Source organism: Mesoplodon densirostris, chromosome 16 (assembly GCF_025265405.1).
Source record: "Mesoplodon densirostris isolate mMesDen1 chromosome 16, mMesDen1 primary haplotype, whole genome shotgun sequence".
In the NCBI taxonomy this organism is placed as follows: domain Eukaryota; kingdom Metazoa; phylum Chordata; class Mammalia; order Artiodactyla; family Ziphiidae; genus Mesoplodon; species Mesoplodon densirostris.
This window is the reverse complement of record NC_082676.1, coordinates 44548234-44562629: the sequence shown is the minus strand read 5'-3', so window position 1 is coordinate 44562629 and position 14396 is coordinate 44548234. Positions and strand designations below refer to the sequence as shown.

At 55.2% G+C, this 14396-nt stretch overlaps 1 protein-coding gene across 1 annotated transcript; it reads left to right on the top strand.

Moving 5' to 3' along the window:
• The first annotated feature begins 320 nt into the window (after positions 1-320).
• RNF40 (ring finger protein 40) lies at positions 321-12826 on the top strand. Its single transcript, XM_060120302.1, has 20 exons — positions 321-371; positions 480-683; positions 1114-1281; positions 1416-1557; positions 2218-2424; positions 2988-3109; positions 3231-3377; positions 3477-3551; positions 4538-4657; positions 4755-4934; positions 5141-5276; positions 6112-6233; positions 6320-6747; positions 6834-6951; positions 7074-7223; positions 7402-7614; positions 7695-7820; positions 9070-9210; positions 9302-9403; positions 11344-12826. Exons 2-20 carry the CDS (start codon positions 552-554, stop codon positions 11518-11520), a joined length of 3006 nt encoding a protein of 1001 aa, XP_059976285.1. The 5' UTR covers positions 321-371; positions 480-551; the 3' UTR covers positions 11521-12826.
• The last annotated feature ends 1570 nt before the right edge of the window (positions 12827-14396 follow it).

Sequence of the window (14396 nt, the reverse complement as noted above, 5' to 3'; positions counted from 1 at the left end):
GAGAGAAAGTGTACGGCGCTCGCCAGTGAGAATTGAATGCACGTGCGTAATAAGCTGCAAGGCCCGCCCCCGTGCCCTCGCTTCAAAGTTGCTATTCTGAGGCAGGCGATGTCGTTAGGACTGGAGAGTGGAAGTGTGCTGTCGGTTACCATAGGAACTGTCTAGTGGCCAATCACTGAGAGAAAGAGGCGGTGTTCAGAAAGAAACCAAATGGGACCCGAAAGGCGGGACAAAGCGCGACCAATAGAAACAGGAAGTGGAGAAGATTTCGCCACATCCGGTACTGCCTGTGGCGCCTGCGCTCTCTGCTGGGGAGGCCAGTGACGTCCAGGGGAGTCCAAGATGGCGGCGATGGGGTGATTCTGCTGCCGGTGAGGGGCCCGGGGCCGGCGGGGCGAGGTCCAGCAGGTGGGTGCGGGGGAGGCTCGGGGCTGCGGAGCTCCGGCCGCTTCCACATCTCTGCTCTCTGTCTTCTGCAGGTGACGGAAGCGTCGCCTCCGCCTGCCTGACGTGCCTCAGGAGAGCCAGCGCCGCTCCTCGCCGCCGCGGCCATGTCTGGGCCTGGCAACAAACGCGCCGCGGGCGATGGGGGCTCGGGGCCCCCAGAGAAGAAGCTGAGTCGCGAGGAGAAGACCACAACCACGCTTATAGAGCCCATTCGTCTTGGGGGCATCTCTTCCACGGTTCGTGGGCTCCTGTTTCAGGCCTCACAACTTAACCAGAACTCCCATCTCTGTTCTCCGTCCACGTCGTCCAGAACCTTACTCCCAGTTGCCCAGGTTTAGCAAGATCCACTTTTCAGAACACTCTGTTGAAAGAAACCGAGGACACGATGTCTGCCTTCCCTTTACAGATAGGAAAACAGGTTCCCAGAGGGCGTGTGACTTGTCAAAGATTTCAGAGTTAGGAAGAGGCTTGAAGCAGAACGTGACCCTCCTCACAACCGAGACGCTTTCTCTGTGGGTGTCTGAGCCTCTTTAAATCCTGTTAGCAGTTAGTCTGGGGATACTCCCTTCTCCCATCCATTCCATTTTGCTTTTCTTTGTCTCTTCCTGTGATTGGGTTCTTGGTCCCTGCTTGACCATCTTCTCGGCCCCTTTGTTTCCTTGGTAGGAGGAGATGGACTTGAAGGTTTTGCAGTTCAAGAATAAGAAACTGGCAGAGCGGTTGGAACAGAGACAGGCTTGTGAAGATGAACTCCGAGAACGAATTGAGAAGTTGGAGAAGCGGCAGGCCACAGATGACGCCACACTCCTCATTGTCAATCGCTACTGGGCCCAGGTGGATGCCTTTCTACTTTCCAAGACCTGGCCTTGATCCAGCTGCCAATCCTCAGACTCCTCTGCTAGGAAAGGAGTATCTTGCTGGGAAGCACCTGAGGGATTCATAACATTTTTGGTGCTTTCTTCCTTCAGCTGGATGAAACTGTGGAAGCCCTTCTCCGACACCATGAGAGACAGGGGGAGCTGTCTTCAGGGACAGAGGCGCCTGGGACCCAGGAGGGGCCAACACGTGATGAGACCCCTCTCACAGAGCCAGGGACATCGGAGCTGAGGGGTAGGGCCAGAGCCCTGGGATCTGGGAAGCTTAATTAAGTTCTGGGGAAGGTCCTGGAGAGGAGGGAACTTTGACATTAGGCTGCTGAATTCCCTGCCTGCGCGCGCATGCACGCACACACACACACACACACACAAATTGATTTCATATCTGGGCAGCAAAGGGCAGTGGATAAGAACACAGGTTTTGGAATCTGAGTGACATGGTTAAGAGTGCAATTCATGTTTTGACACTCTTAGTTCAAGAAAGTATTAAATGTTGACTGTGTAGTTGACATTGTTGTAGCTTTGGAGGAGACAAAGAAAATAAAAAAGAAATACTTACTGCCGCAACCCTTAGGGAGAAAGTGATTATAAACCATAAGAAAAAAGTATAGGGGTTCCTGAATGGGAATTAGTGTGTGTGCACACTAGTTTAGCTTGGGAAGGCAGAGAAGGCCTTCCCTGAGGAAGTGATTTGGTAGCTCTCTGGCTTTGAGGAAATTACCTCACTGAACTGCAGATATTTCACTTTTAAGATGGGGATAACACAGTACTACAGGTGTTGGTTATGTTGACTCAGTGAGCCATAGAGAGTTGAAGGAGGCGATCTGGACCTTGGTACGGAGTGGTGATAACTGTTAGACCATTATCCTCATGAGAGTCTGTCCATCCCTCCCAGAGCCCCTGCCAATGCAGCTGCGGCCACCTCTCAGTGAGCCAGCCTTGGCTTTTGTGGTGGCCCTGGGTGCGAGCAGTAGTGAGGAGGTGGAGCTGCAGCTGCAGGGCCGCATGGAATTCTCCAAGGCAGCTGTGTCCCGTGTCGTGGAGGCCTCTGACCGCCTACAGCGCCAGGTGGAGGAGCTCTGTCAGCGAGTATACAGCCGAGGTTAGTTCTTTGTGCCCCCACCCCAGAGGTGTCCGACTCCATTTGCATCTTTATGGTATCCCCTCCTCAGTGCTTCTGGCCCAGAGGCAGCCACAGTTCCCCAAGGAATAAATCAGCCATGTTTTCAGGGGAAGGGTTAGGCTGTTGATGGTGGCTCTCATTTTGATTCCTGGAGTTGAGCTCTAGAGAGATGGGTGGGAGGAGTTGTTGATGCTGGGGGAGCCTCCCCCTTGTGGCTGGAGACCTCTTGGGAGCATTGTGCACAAATCTTGGTGGCAGTTGCTGATCCACAAGGCATAGCAGCAAGTGCCCAGGCTTTGCAGGCAGACTGACTTCTCCCAGCCTTAGTTCTGTCAGTCCAGCCTGGGCGTTCTGAGCAAATGGCTCTCCTCTCTGAGCTGGTTTCCTCCTTTGTGCAGTGGGGTCAAAGACTTCTGGCTTTGTCATGAGAAAATGGCAAGACAGCTGGTGGATCACACTGGGCACATAGCAGACTCCAGGATGAGTTAGTACTTTGACCCATTGCCCTGGACTTGGCTCTTACCTGAGCCCTCCCTTCCCAGGGGACAGTGAGCCCCCCAGTGAGGCGGCTCGGGCACGCACCCGGGAGCTGGGCCGTGAGAACCGGCGACTGCAGGACTTGGCCACCCAGCTACAGGAGAAGCACCACCGCATCTCATTGGAGGTGGGAGTTGGGCTTTTAGGGTGGGATTAGAACCAGGGCAGGGTTTGGATTAGATGGGCACCCAAGGATCTCAGGGAGCCGGGTCTCTTATCTAAGCACCTGTCCCCTTCCTTGTCCCCAGTACTCTGAGCTCCAGGATAAAGTGACATCTTCAGAGACCAAAGTGCTGGAGATGGAGACGACAGTAGAAGACCTGCAGTGGGACATTGAGAAGTTGCGGAAGCGTGAGCAAAAGCTCAATAAGCACCTAGCGGAGGCCTTGGAGCAGGTAGGGTCAGACACTGGGTCACATGGAGCCAGAGCAGGGTACTTGAGGCCCTCGCTTCTCTCCTCCACACCCATCTGTTCCTCTGTCTTCTCTCCACAGCTCAACTCTGGCTACTATGTATCTGGGAGCTCCTCAGGCTTTCACGGGGGCCAGATCACACTCAGCATGCAGAAGGTGAGCAGCAGCATTCTTCCTCGTCCCTCCCACAACCTTTTCTCTACCCTACCCTTGAACGTCCTCTCAGAATTAAGGACAGACGTCGAACTATGGTCTCGGAGGTCTTTCCCCGTTACTCACAGTGCTCTTTATTTCATTCTTTCATATGTGTATTCAGTAAATAATTGCTGAACACTAAGTGCTAGGTACTGTGTAGGAAGCAGGCATTTTGGAGAACGAAACAGACAGGAATTAAACCTTTCATGGAGCTTAAGTTCTAGTTTGGGTAACTGACAAGAATTAGGTAAGGTCGTACGTACATCAGCTGGTTAAAAGTACCACTTAGGGGCTTCCCTGGTGGCGCAGTGGTTGAGAGTCCAACTGCCGATGCAGGGGACACGGGTTCGTGCCCCGGTCCGGGAAGATCCCACATACCGTGGAGCGGCTGGGCCCGTGAGCCATGGCTGCTGAGCCTGCACGTCCGGAGCCTGTGCTCCGCAGCGGGAGAGACCACATCAGTGAGAGGCCCGCGTACCACAAAAAAAAAAAAAAAAAAAGTACCACTTAGAAAAGAGATGTTGGGGTATGTTGGAGTCAACTGGCATTCTCAGTTGTGTAGCTGAGAAAGGGCCTTGCTGTCGCTGTCTCATTCCTTGTCCTGCTTTTGCTCTCTCAATTCTTGGTCGTTGCACACTTTTTTGGTGCTACAGGGTCACTGGGCCCTGTCTCCCCTTGCTCAGCTTGCTCTTCAGGTCTTCCAGGAAGGCTTCCCTGACCCCCTGTCAGTTACAAGCCTTGCTTCCCAGCACTGACCAGGCAGTACTGAGTTTTCTCCTACTTGCCTGGGAGCCCTTAGGAAAGTGCCTGGGTCCGGCTTGTCCCTGGGCCTTCAGAGTACATCACTGCTCTGCAGAGGGGAGCTTGGGTAGGGCATATGGTGGGGCTATGAGGGAAGCATGCGTCCTGGCCTGGCCCTGCCTCCTACTGCCCTTCCCACTCCTCAGTTTGAGATGCTGAATGCAGAGTTGGAGGAAAACCAGGAATTGGCCAATAGCCGCATGGCAGAGCTGGAGAAGCTGCAGGCCGAACTTCAGGGGGCTGTGCGGACCAATGAGCGCCTCAAGGTGAGCTGTGTTTGGGGCTGGGAGGGCCTGAGCCTGCACGGTAGGAGCTGAGCTCTGAAACCTCTTGCTGATTGCCTTTGGACATCCCTGCCCCTAGGTAGCCCTGCGGAGCCTTCCTGAGGAGGTGGTACGGGAGACCGGGGAGTACCGAATGCTGCAGGCTCAGTTCTCACTGCTCTACAATGAGTCTCTGCAAGTGAAGACCCAGCTGGACGAGGCCCGTGGGCTGCTGCTGGCCACCAAGAATTCCCACCTGAGGCACATTGAGCACATGGAGGTATGCCCTTGGAACAGGGGCCGGGGACAGGGGTAAAGGCCAGACCCTTAGGGTAAGGTTGTTCCTGGGTCAGGGGTGTCAGAGGCCCTGTGTGCCTGCCAGAGGTCCCTTGGGAGTAAATTCTTCCTGAGCTGCTGAGGCCTGAGGTAGGGGGGGCTTGCCGGGAGCCAAGGGGTTGTGTGGGTCCTTAATGCCTCAACCCACAGAGTGATGAGCTGGGGCTGCAGAAGAAGCTGCGCACAGAGGTTATCCAGCTGGAGGATACGCTGGCCCAGGTACGCAAGGAGTACGAGATGCTGCGCATCGAGTTTGAACAGAACCTGGCGGCCAACGAGCAGGCGGGTATGTGGTGAGGACAAGGTTGAGGTGGGGCCTTATCTGGGATTGCTGGGCCCTGGTGTGGCCAGATGCTTATCCAGATGTAAGAGGTTAAGTCCTTTGTTCTCCCAGAGCCTCATCTCTCTGTGGAAAACGGGGACCACACCACCTGGCTCAAAGGCACAGTGAGGCTTACAGCCAGATGAGGTGGCTCATGGAGCAGATCAGCCAGAACGGGAGCTGTCACCCTCATCCATGCTTCTCTGGCCTTATGGTGCCTCTCTGAGATACTAATTCATTTTTCACAGATTTATTGAACACTGTATGATCCAGGCTCAGTTCTAGGCTTGGGGATGATACCAGTGAACAAAACACGATGGATCCCTGTTGTGGAGCAGTGTTATAGTGAAGGAAGATAGACAACAAAGGAGGAAAAAATTGAACGTGTATATTAGGTTGTGACAAATATATCAAGAAAAATAAAGCAGGGAGGGAAGATAGGAAGTATTATGAGAAATGCCAGGCAAATGTAACTAAGAAGATGATGTTTGTTTAAAAAGCCAGAAGAAGTGGACTAACTTACTTTTGTGAATTTACAGTTAGTTGTGTGTTCCTTCGAAAGGAAATTTGGAAATATTTTTAAAATCTGCATTAGCAGAAATAACACACATAGGCAGTGTCAAGTTATGTTTAGGTGAATTCTCTTCATTTATTTGATGAGATCACACTCTACATAAGGCTTCAGTTGTTATCTCCTTTGTAATGAGAGTGATGGCTCTGGCCCTGCCTCTTCCCCCACTGAGGGGTTGGGCCCCTAATCCAGGGACCAACCCAGCCTTGGTTTCCTGTACTCTTCCAGGGCCCATCAACCGGGAGATGCGCCACCTGATCAGCAGCCTCCAAAACCACAACCACCAGCTAAAGGGGGACGCTCAGCGATACAAGCGGAAGCTGCGGGAAGTGCAGGCTGAGATTGCCAAGGTGAGGAGGGGGCTGCCTGGGGAAAGCTGCGGCTAGACCCCAGTGAGCACGTCTCCTCTCAGCCCTGTTCTCTCTCTGCTTTGCAGCTCCGGGCCCAGGCCAGTGGCTCTACCCACTCCATCCCCACCCTGGGCCACCCGGAGGACTCTGGCCTGAGTGTCTCAGCCCCAGGGAAAGAAGAGGGTGGGCCAGGCCCTGTTGGTGCCCCTGACGCCAGAAAGGAGATGGCTTCAATTCCTGGTGCTGCCATTACTACCTCCTTGGTGAAGAAGGAAGACCTGGTCCCTTCTGAGGAAGAGGCCCAGGCCCTGACCCCCGGGGCCCAGGGCCCCTCCTCCCGGGGCCGAGAACCTGAGGCCAAACCCAAGCGGGAGCTTCGGGAGCGGGAAGGGCCTGGGCTGGGACCCCCATCTGTAGCCTCAGCTCTCTCAAGGACTGATCGGGAGAAGGTCAAGGTGGAGGAGGCCAAGAGGAAGGAGTCAGAGCTCCTCAAAGGTCTCCGAGCAGAGCTCAAGTGAGGCCCTGTTCCCTTCTCCTTCCCACCCCTGCCAATTGGCCTCCAAGCCTACTCACCAAGCCTTCCTCCTGTGCCTCCCCCAGGAAGGCCCAGGAAAGTCAGAAGGAGATGAAACTGCTGCTGGACATGTATAAGTCTGCACCCAAGGAGCAGCGGGATAAGGTGCAGCTCATGGCAGCGGAACGCAAGGCCAAGGCTGAGGTGAGGGCAGGTAGGGCCTATGGGGTGTGCAGAGAGGCTGCCCCAGGGGGTTGTAATGAGAGCAGAGCCCTAGGTCAGCAGGAAGCAGTGACAAGAGAGCTCCCTCCTTCTGGTGGTTATAGGTCGATGAGCTACGGAGCCGCATCCGGGAATTAGAGGAGAGGGATCGGAGGGAGAGCAAGAAGATTGCGGATGAGGATGCCCTGCGGCGCATTCGTCAGGCAGAGGAGCAGATAGAACACCTGCAACGCAAGTTGGGTGCCACCAAGCAGGTGCGACCCTGTTCTGGTCCCCTTGTTTCTGAATGTTGGAATTCCCTAAACCTCCTGTTGTAGCACATGGCCTGGGTCCATTCTGTGGTTCTTTGCTCAGCCATGTTTTCCTGTGGTTTCCCCACTGTCATCTTGTCCATCTGCTACATTCCATCTTGTCCCTGCCCACTTGCTGCAGGAGGAGGAGGCTCTGCTCTCAGAGATGGATGTGACAGGCCAGGCTTTTGAGGACATGCAGGAGCAGAATGGGCGGCTGCTACAGCAGTTGCGGGAAAAGGACGATGCAAACTTTAAGCTGATGTCAGAGCGGATCAAGGCCAACCAGATTCATAAGCTACTGCGGGAGGAGAAGGATGAGCTGGGCGAGCAGGTTCTTGGCCTCAAGTCCCAGGTATGGCTGCCCTGGGCTTGTTAGGGTGGAGCTGGAGAGGCAGGGGCTCCCCAGCACTGAGTCCCCACCCCTGTCCTCAGGTGGATGCCCAGCTGCTGACCGTGCAGAAGCTGGAGGAAAAAGAGCGGGCCTTGCAGGGCAGCCTCGGGGGTGTGGAGAAGGAGCTGACACTGCGCAGCCAGGCCCTGGAGCTCAACAAGAGGAAGGTGAGGCCAGACCTGTGCGAGGGGACAGCAACCTGGGATGCTGGCTCACAGCCTCACTTTGTGACTCTGCCTAGAGAACTTGAAGCAGGTGACCTGGGCCAAAGTCTGGCTCTGCTTCATCTCACAGCCCAGCTCATGTCTCTGACACTTACTGTGTTCCAGACTGTGTGCTGGAGGACTTTCCATGCTTGGTCACATTTCAGTCTGAAAATAATCCTACAACAGTTTTTGTTGTTACTTTTCATAAGTGAGAAGACTGAGGCTCAGGGAGGTAGCTGACTTGCTCAAGAAAGAGTGGAACTGGAATTTGGGCCCGGGTCTCCTTGGCTCCACAGCCCACAACCTAACCACTGCATTGGTTAGCTGTGAAATGGGCATGGTGGTCTCTCATGTAGTTGTATTAAACCTAAGAAATGTTTCGCTTGTGGTAGTTGTTCTTCTTCTGAGGGTAACAGAGTTAGGAATGATCTGTGGCACCCTCTTGGTGACATCACTCCTCTAGCTTATGGTAAAGGTTTAAGATTAACATTGACTTTCATCTTTTTTCCGCTCCTGGACTTTTTTTCTTCTCCATTTGGCTCATTCATTTAAGCAGTATTAGTCATACCTTTGCTGTATACCAGGACCTGCACTAAGTGCTGGGGAGATAACGGGAACAAGACCGCCTTGCTGGAAGTGGAAACTTCCAGTTTTGAGGGGCAGATAGCAAGCCATTAATCCCACAGACAAAATAACATTATTACAGATCATAGCATGTTTTTTTGGCAGGGGGCATGCTGCACAGCTTGTGGGCCACAGCAGTGAAAGCCTGGAATCCTAACTACTAGGCCACCAGGGAACTCACAGTATGTCTTATGAAGGAAATGGAGGTGGATGAAAGAAAAATAGGACAGCCTGTCTCAGGAGGTGACATTTGAGCTGAGGCCTCAGGGGGTTGCAGGAAAAAAATATGTGTGTTGAGGGAGTTGAGGGGAGCAGAGAGAGGAGCCCGGTGACGCCTCAGGGACAGGAGAGAGCGTTATGTAGGTGAGGAACTGAAGGTGTTGGGAATGAGGTAGACTAGGAGGAGGTGAGGGTTCAGAGGTCAGGAGACAGAACCAGTTCCAGTGAAGATACTGGACTTATCCCGAGAGCAGGAATCACTGGATGGTTGACACAAGCATCTGTGGGCCATGGCTCCACATGCCTGACTCCCCAGGCTCAGGCAAACGGCAAACGGTGCCCCTCCTCCCCACTCCACCCACCTCAGGCTGTGGAAGCAGCTCAGCTGGCCGAGGACCTGAAGGTACAGCTGGAGCACGTGCAGACACGGCTGCGAGAGATCCAGCCTTGCCTGGCAGAGAGCCGGGCCGCCCGTGAGAAAGAGAGCTTCAACCTCAAGAGGGCTCAGGTGTGTGGCGGGCAGGGGGTGGAGGCGGGGTGGGGGCAGGAGGTTCAGATTGAGGACCCTTGCACTCAGCCTAGCCCCTCTCCTGCCCCAGGAGGACATCTCACGGCTGCGGCGCAAGCTGGAGAAGCAGAGGAAGGTGGAGGTTTACGCAGATGCCGATGAAATCCTCCAGGAGGAGATCAAGGAGTACAAGGTGGGGCCTTGGGGCTGGGTTGTGCTCCAGGAATCTTAGATGACCTAGGAATCTTAGGTGGGAGGTTGGTGAGAGCTCTGGTGGGTAGTTTGGGGAACCCAGAAATAAGGTAGGATGGCAAAACCTGGGCAGAGAATTGTGGAGAATCAGATAACTATCAAGTATGGTACACATACTATGTGCCAGGCAGAGTGCCTGGCTAGGTGTGAGGGGGCTAGGCACTAGACCTGGTCTCAGATCTCTTGAAACTGACAGTCTGTTGGAGGAGGCAGCCAAGTAATTCTCCCATCTGAGTGATGAGCAGTGTGATGGCAGAGGCCAGAGGGGCTGTGGGAAATCGGGGGAGCCCCTTAACAGCCATGGTGGTCAGCAGGCTTCCTGGAAGGAATATCATCCAAAGGAAAACTGAAGAGTGAGTCAGGGTTGGCCGTGATGAATGGGGATGAAAGGGTTCCAGCAAAGGGAAAGGCAGAGGTGGAGGCCCTTAGTTGAGAGAGGCGTGCTGGAGGACAGAGCTGGACAGTCGTAGTTGGAGGACAGAACATGGGTTTTGTGCTGAGTGACAAGCCTGGTGGGGGTTGGGCAGTGTTAGATCCTGAAGGGTTTGTAAACCAGGTTGAGCTGCTTGGCATATCCTGGAGTCAGTGTGCAGAGAGTGACGTCTCAAGGATGTTGAGGATGAGGTGCCTGTGGGACTTCTTGGGAGGCTGTCTGGGAAGGCACTCAAAGCGAAAGGGCTGGTCTGGAGGACAGGAGTTTGTGGGGGATTGTCAGCAGAGGCAAAGGTAGAAGCCACATGTAACTGTCGTCACCCAGGGAGGGTCTGTGGCATGACACGGAACAGGGGTCACTCCCCCTGAGGAGCCTCGAAACTTAAATGATGGACAGAGGAAGAGAAGCCTGTAGTTTAGGAGGAAGGAGAGCGATCTAGAGGGAATTGATTGGGGAAGAGTTTCAAGGAGGCAGGGGTGAGCTCAGAACTGCCAAGAAGGCAAATGAAGCAAGTGTTGAGAGATGCCTCTTGGATTTGGCAGTCTTGGTGGGAGTTCTTGGGCAGAAGTGGAGGTGGAGGCCAGATCACCTGGACTCTCACCTACTGGAGTGAGGAAAAGGTGGAGAGTGAGTCAGTAAATAGACAACCTGTTGAAGCAGTTTAGCCTTGAAGGGGCAGAGGCAGCTCGAGGCAGCCATGAGGGAGCAGGGAAGGGTTTTTGGAGAAACAACAGACTTTGCAGCCTGTCAAATGCTGATGGGTAGGGTTCTGAGAGCTAGGGAAGAGGTGATGCTTGTGGGGAGTTGCTGAGGTGGCAGGCAGGGCAGAGGATGAATGTAGGGAATGCTGAGTTGAGGGAATTTCTTGTCTGGAGTTGGAAGTGAGACCTGGTGGCAGGTGGGAAGTTTCAAGATAGGAGAGGAGATTTGTAAAACCTCCTTAGAGATAAATGAATCCCAGGCCCCAGAGCAGGATTTCTGGGCAGCACCAGGGATGGGCCCAGTTGAGGGTTGAGAACAGCAGATTTCTAGTGGCACTGCCATGCCCAGCTGTGACTCACCAGATGCAGGTGGAGAGAAGGTAGACAGTCGGCTTAAGCCAGGATTGGGGTTTTGCCAGAGAAAGCCAGAAGGGCAAGAGATGAAGCCCCGGGGCAGAGGAGCTCAGGTTGGAGCCTGTGGGTCATTGACCTTTAGAGGGGACATGTGACCACTGGCCATCACCACCCAGGTTAGAGTCTAGACTGCTACTTTCTAGTTTTGAAACCTGGGCTTTTGAGCCTCAGTTTCCTCATCTGGAGAGTGCTTATCCCTACCTCCTAGGGCTATGGTGAGAGTTAGGTGCAGTCTGCTCTGTGGTGGCCTTAGTCTGGACCACCTCTTGCTATCAGCTTGGGATCCAGGCCCTGTCAGGATTGTTCCTGAGCTGATGCCTTTGCCCTGCCCAGGCGCGGTTGACCTGCCCCTGCTGTAATACCCGCAAGAAGGATGCAGTTCTCACCAAGTGCTTCCACGTTTTCTGCTTCGAGTGCGTACGGGGCCGCTATGAGGCCCGCCAGAGGAAGTGCCCCAAGTGCAACGCAGCCTTTGGTGCCCATGACTTCCACCGTGTCTACATCAGCTGAACCCATAACTCAGGGGACTTTGGAACACCCACGGACCCTGGGGGCTGTGCCTCCAGTCCCTCCCCACCCCACACCCAGTGGCCCCCACCCTCCATTCCAGATCCTGTGGGCCCAGCCCCTCCCCATGTAGTTGGTTTTGGGGGCCCCAGTGCATGCTAGTGGGAGTGGGATTAACCAAGCTCAGTTTCACCTTTTCCCCAAGGTCAGAACTACAGCCTAGGGGGCACTTGCCCTGCACAAAAGGTCTGTTGTGAGAGGCCTGAGGGGCCCAGAGCACTCAATGGAACTTCCTGGAACCTGGCCCTAAACCTTCTCCAGCTGACTCCACGGACCCATCCCAGCCCTAAAGGGGAAATTCCCCAGGCTGTGACTTCCCACACAAGTGGAAGTTCACTACCTGCTTACACACCCACAAGTAAGGACCAGGAGTGGGTCAGATCCTCAGCTCCTTGCTCTGAGACTCGGCTCTGGGGCCCAGGGAGTTTCTTTACCTCTGCTCCCCAGACCTGGGCAGACCTTCCCTCGTGTGGAGTTCCTTGGGCTCTTTGGTCTGGTCTTACACTAAGAGCACCTCCTTGGTGGGGGCACTGTCTTCTGGGAAGCTCTAAGGTTGCTGCAGTCACCTTGCACTCATCTTGGGAGTGCTGAACTAACATCATCCGTTTCTATTCTTTTTTTTTTTTTTTTTTTTTTGCGGTACGCGGGCCTCTCACTGCTGTGGTCTCTCCCGTTGCGGAGCACAGGCTCCGGACGCACAGGCTCAGCAGCCATGGCCCACGGGCCTAGCCGCTCCGCGGCATGTGGGATCCTCCCAGACCGGGGCACGAACCCGTGTCCCCTGCATTGGCAGGCGGACTTTCAACCACTGTGCCACCAGGGAAGCCCCGTTTCTATTCTAATCAGACCCCTCCCCATCTCTACTTCGCTCCCAGGCCCCACTTAAACCCACCTGATGCTTCCCAGGGGTCCGCTGGGTCCCTAGCCCTGACCCTGCTTTCATCCTGGTGGCCTTAACTTTGATAGAGGCAAAACTTCGAGGGGGAAAGGGACAGACTAGCCTGCTGGGCCGACTTCCAATCATTCCAGGTAGAAGAGCTTCATCTAACACCCTGTGACTGAGCCTGTACCCACAATGCTTTCTGTGCTGCCTGCCCAAGCAAACTCTACCGGGCTGTGAAGGCAGTATGCAGGGGCCTGGAAGGTGGAGCTGCTGAGAGGTGCAAGGCTCCAGTGGGACCCACAGCCCCTGCTCTAGAGATGTCTTGTATAGGCTGTTAATTGTTTTGAATAAATGTCCAACCCTCAAGCCTATAATCCGGGTAGCCAGGCTTCCTGCCCTAAATGTGGTTCCGGATTTTGGCTGTTACACTTGTTCCCAGCGCTGCGCTGGCTGGCGTGTGAACCTGGAGGGCCTGCACATATGAGACCCCACTCCCAACACCTGGTTAGACTGGGCCTGTGGGAGGGGCGCGTCTGCAGGGAGAAAGCGTCGTGGTCAGCACTCTTGTCACCAGCCGGCCCGTCCTGTTCCCATCGGGAGGGGCTGACACACCCTGGATCTCCACAGCTCTGCTGGCCAGGTCCGTGCTTGCTCGCCACAGCCTGGGCAGTCATCGGCGGCAGGGATGCTGGGAACCCCGAAGTACATCCTGGGAAATGTAGTTCTGTATTGGCACTTGTAGGCAAGATCCTCGGAGGGGAGAGCTGGGTCCCCGGTTGTGGTGGCCAGAGGCGGGCCTGGACCCAGTCTGTGGGCCGTTTCTCCCCAATGGCTTCACCCGCCCTTCCCCCTCGGAAGGACAAACAGGACGCCTCAGCGTGTGACTTATTTCATTGTGACCTGCACTGGCCACTGGCCTTGTTCTCGGGAACCGTATGTCCAGCGGCGCCTGTGGGTTCATTGTGCTGTCGGGTCCGCGGCCAGAGCCTTCACTGGGGGTCGCGCACGGGCCGGTGTTGACCGGGCGTGGTGCCGGAGCTGGAGCTGGAACTGGAGTCATGGCCACGGGAGTGGCCCCGACTTGTCAGCAGTCACGCCCTTGCGCGACGCTGCGGCTTTATCAGAGGTCGCACCTTCGCTGGGGCTCGCGGCCTTGTCCGCCTTAGGGCTCCACCTGGTGCCCAAGGTTTCGGCGGGGCCGCAGCGGTTGGACCAGGTCGCAACAGAGACGGAGACGCGGGCTACAGTGACTTCCGGCGCAGGGCTGGCGGCAGTGGGCGCGCTCGCCGAGGCTCGAGCCGTGGCGGGGGATGGCATCGGGCCGTCGAGGAAGTGTCCGTGGCTCCCGGCAGTGGTGGCCAGGGTGGGAAAAAACGCAGCATATTGTATCATAGAGATGCCGTCTGGCTCTGAGAGGAGCGCTGCGCCCTAGAGCGGGCCGGGGTCTGCGAATCTTCTGTGAGCACTACCCTGTTTCCCAGGAGTCACCTCCACGTGGGCTCCTTAACAAATGCAAGTGACTGCGACACCTCCCCAAATATCTCTCCTGGGCTAGTCTCCATATCCAGTAGGGCTAAAATCTCCGAGTCCTCATGCTTAATAAAGTATGCCCAAACCACTTTCTCAAGCTCCAGACCAAGGGAGTGGGATAAAAATCCCAGAATTTGTGGGAGGAGCAAGCACTGATGCTGCCGGAAGAACAGAGTAAACTCACCATAAACGTTGGTTTGCAATGAGCCTGCCCAGTGCTGGGAGGATCTGCCTCAGGGGCTGGTCAGCCCCTTCCACTCAGGATGTTTGATCCCTTACAACCCCCAGTAACCTCAGTGGCTGTGTGATACCCTGGGCCCTTGGGATGGGCAGGCCAAAGCTCCTCCTGAACCAATCTTGACCTTGACTGGTCTCGGGGGGGGGTGGGGGTAAGCAGATGTTGGCC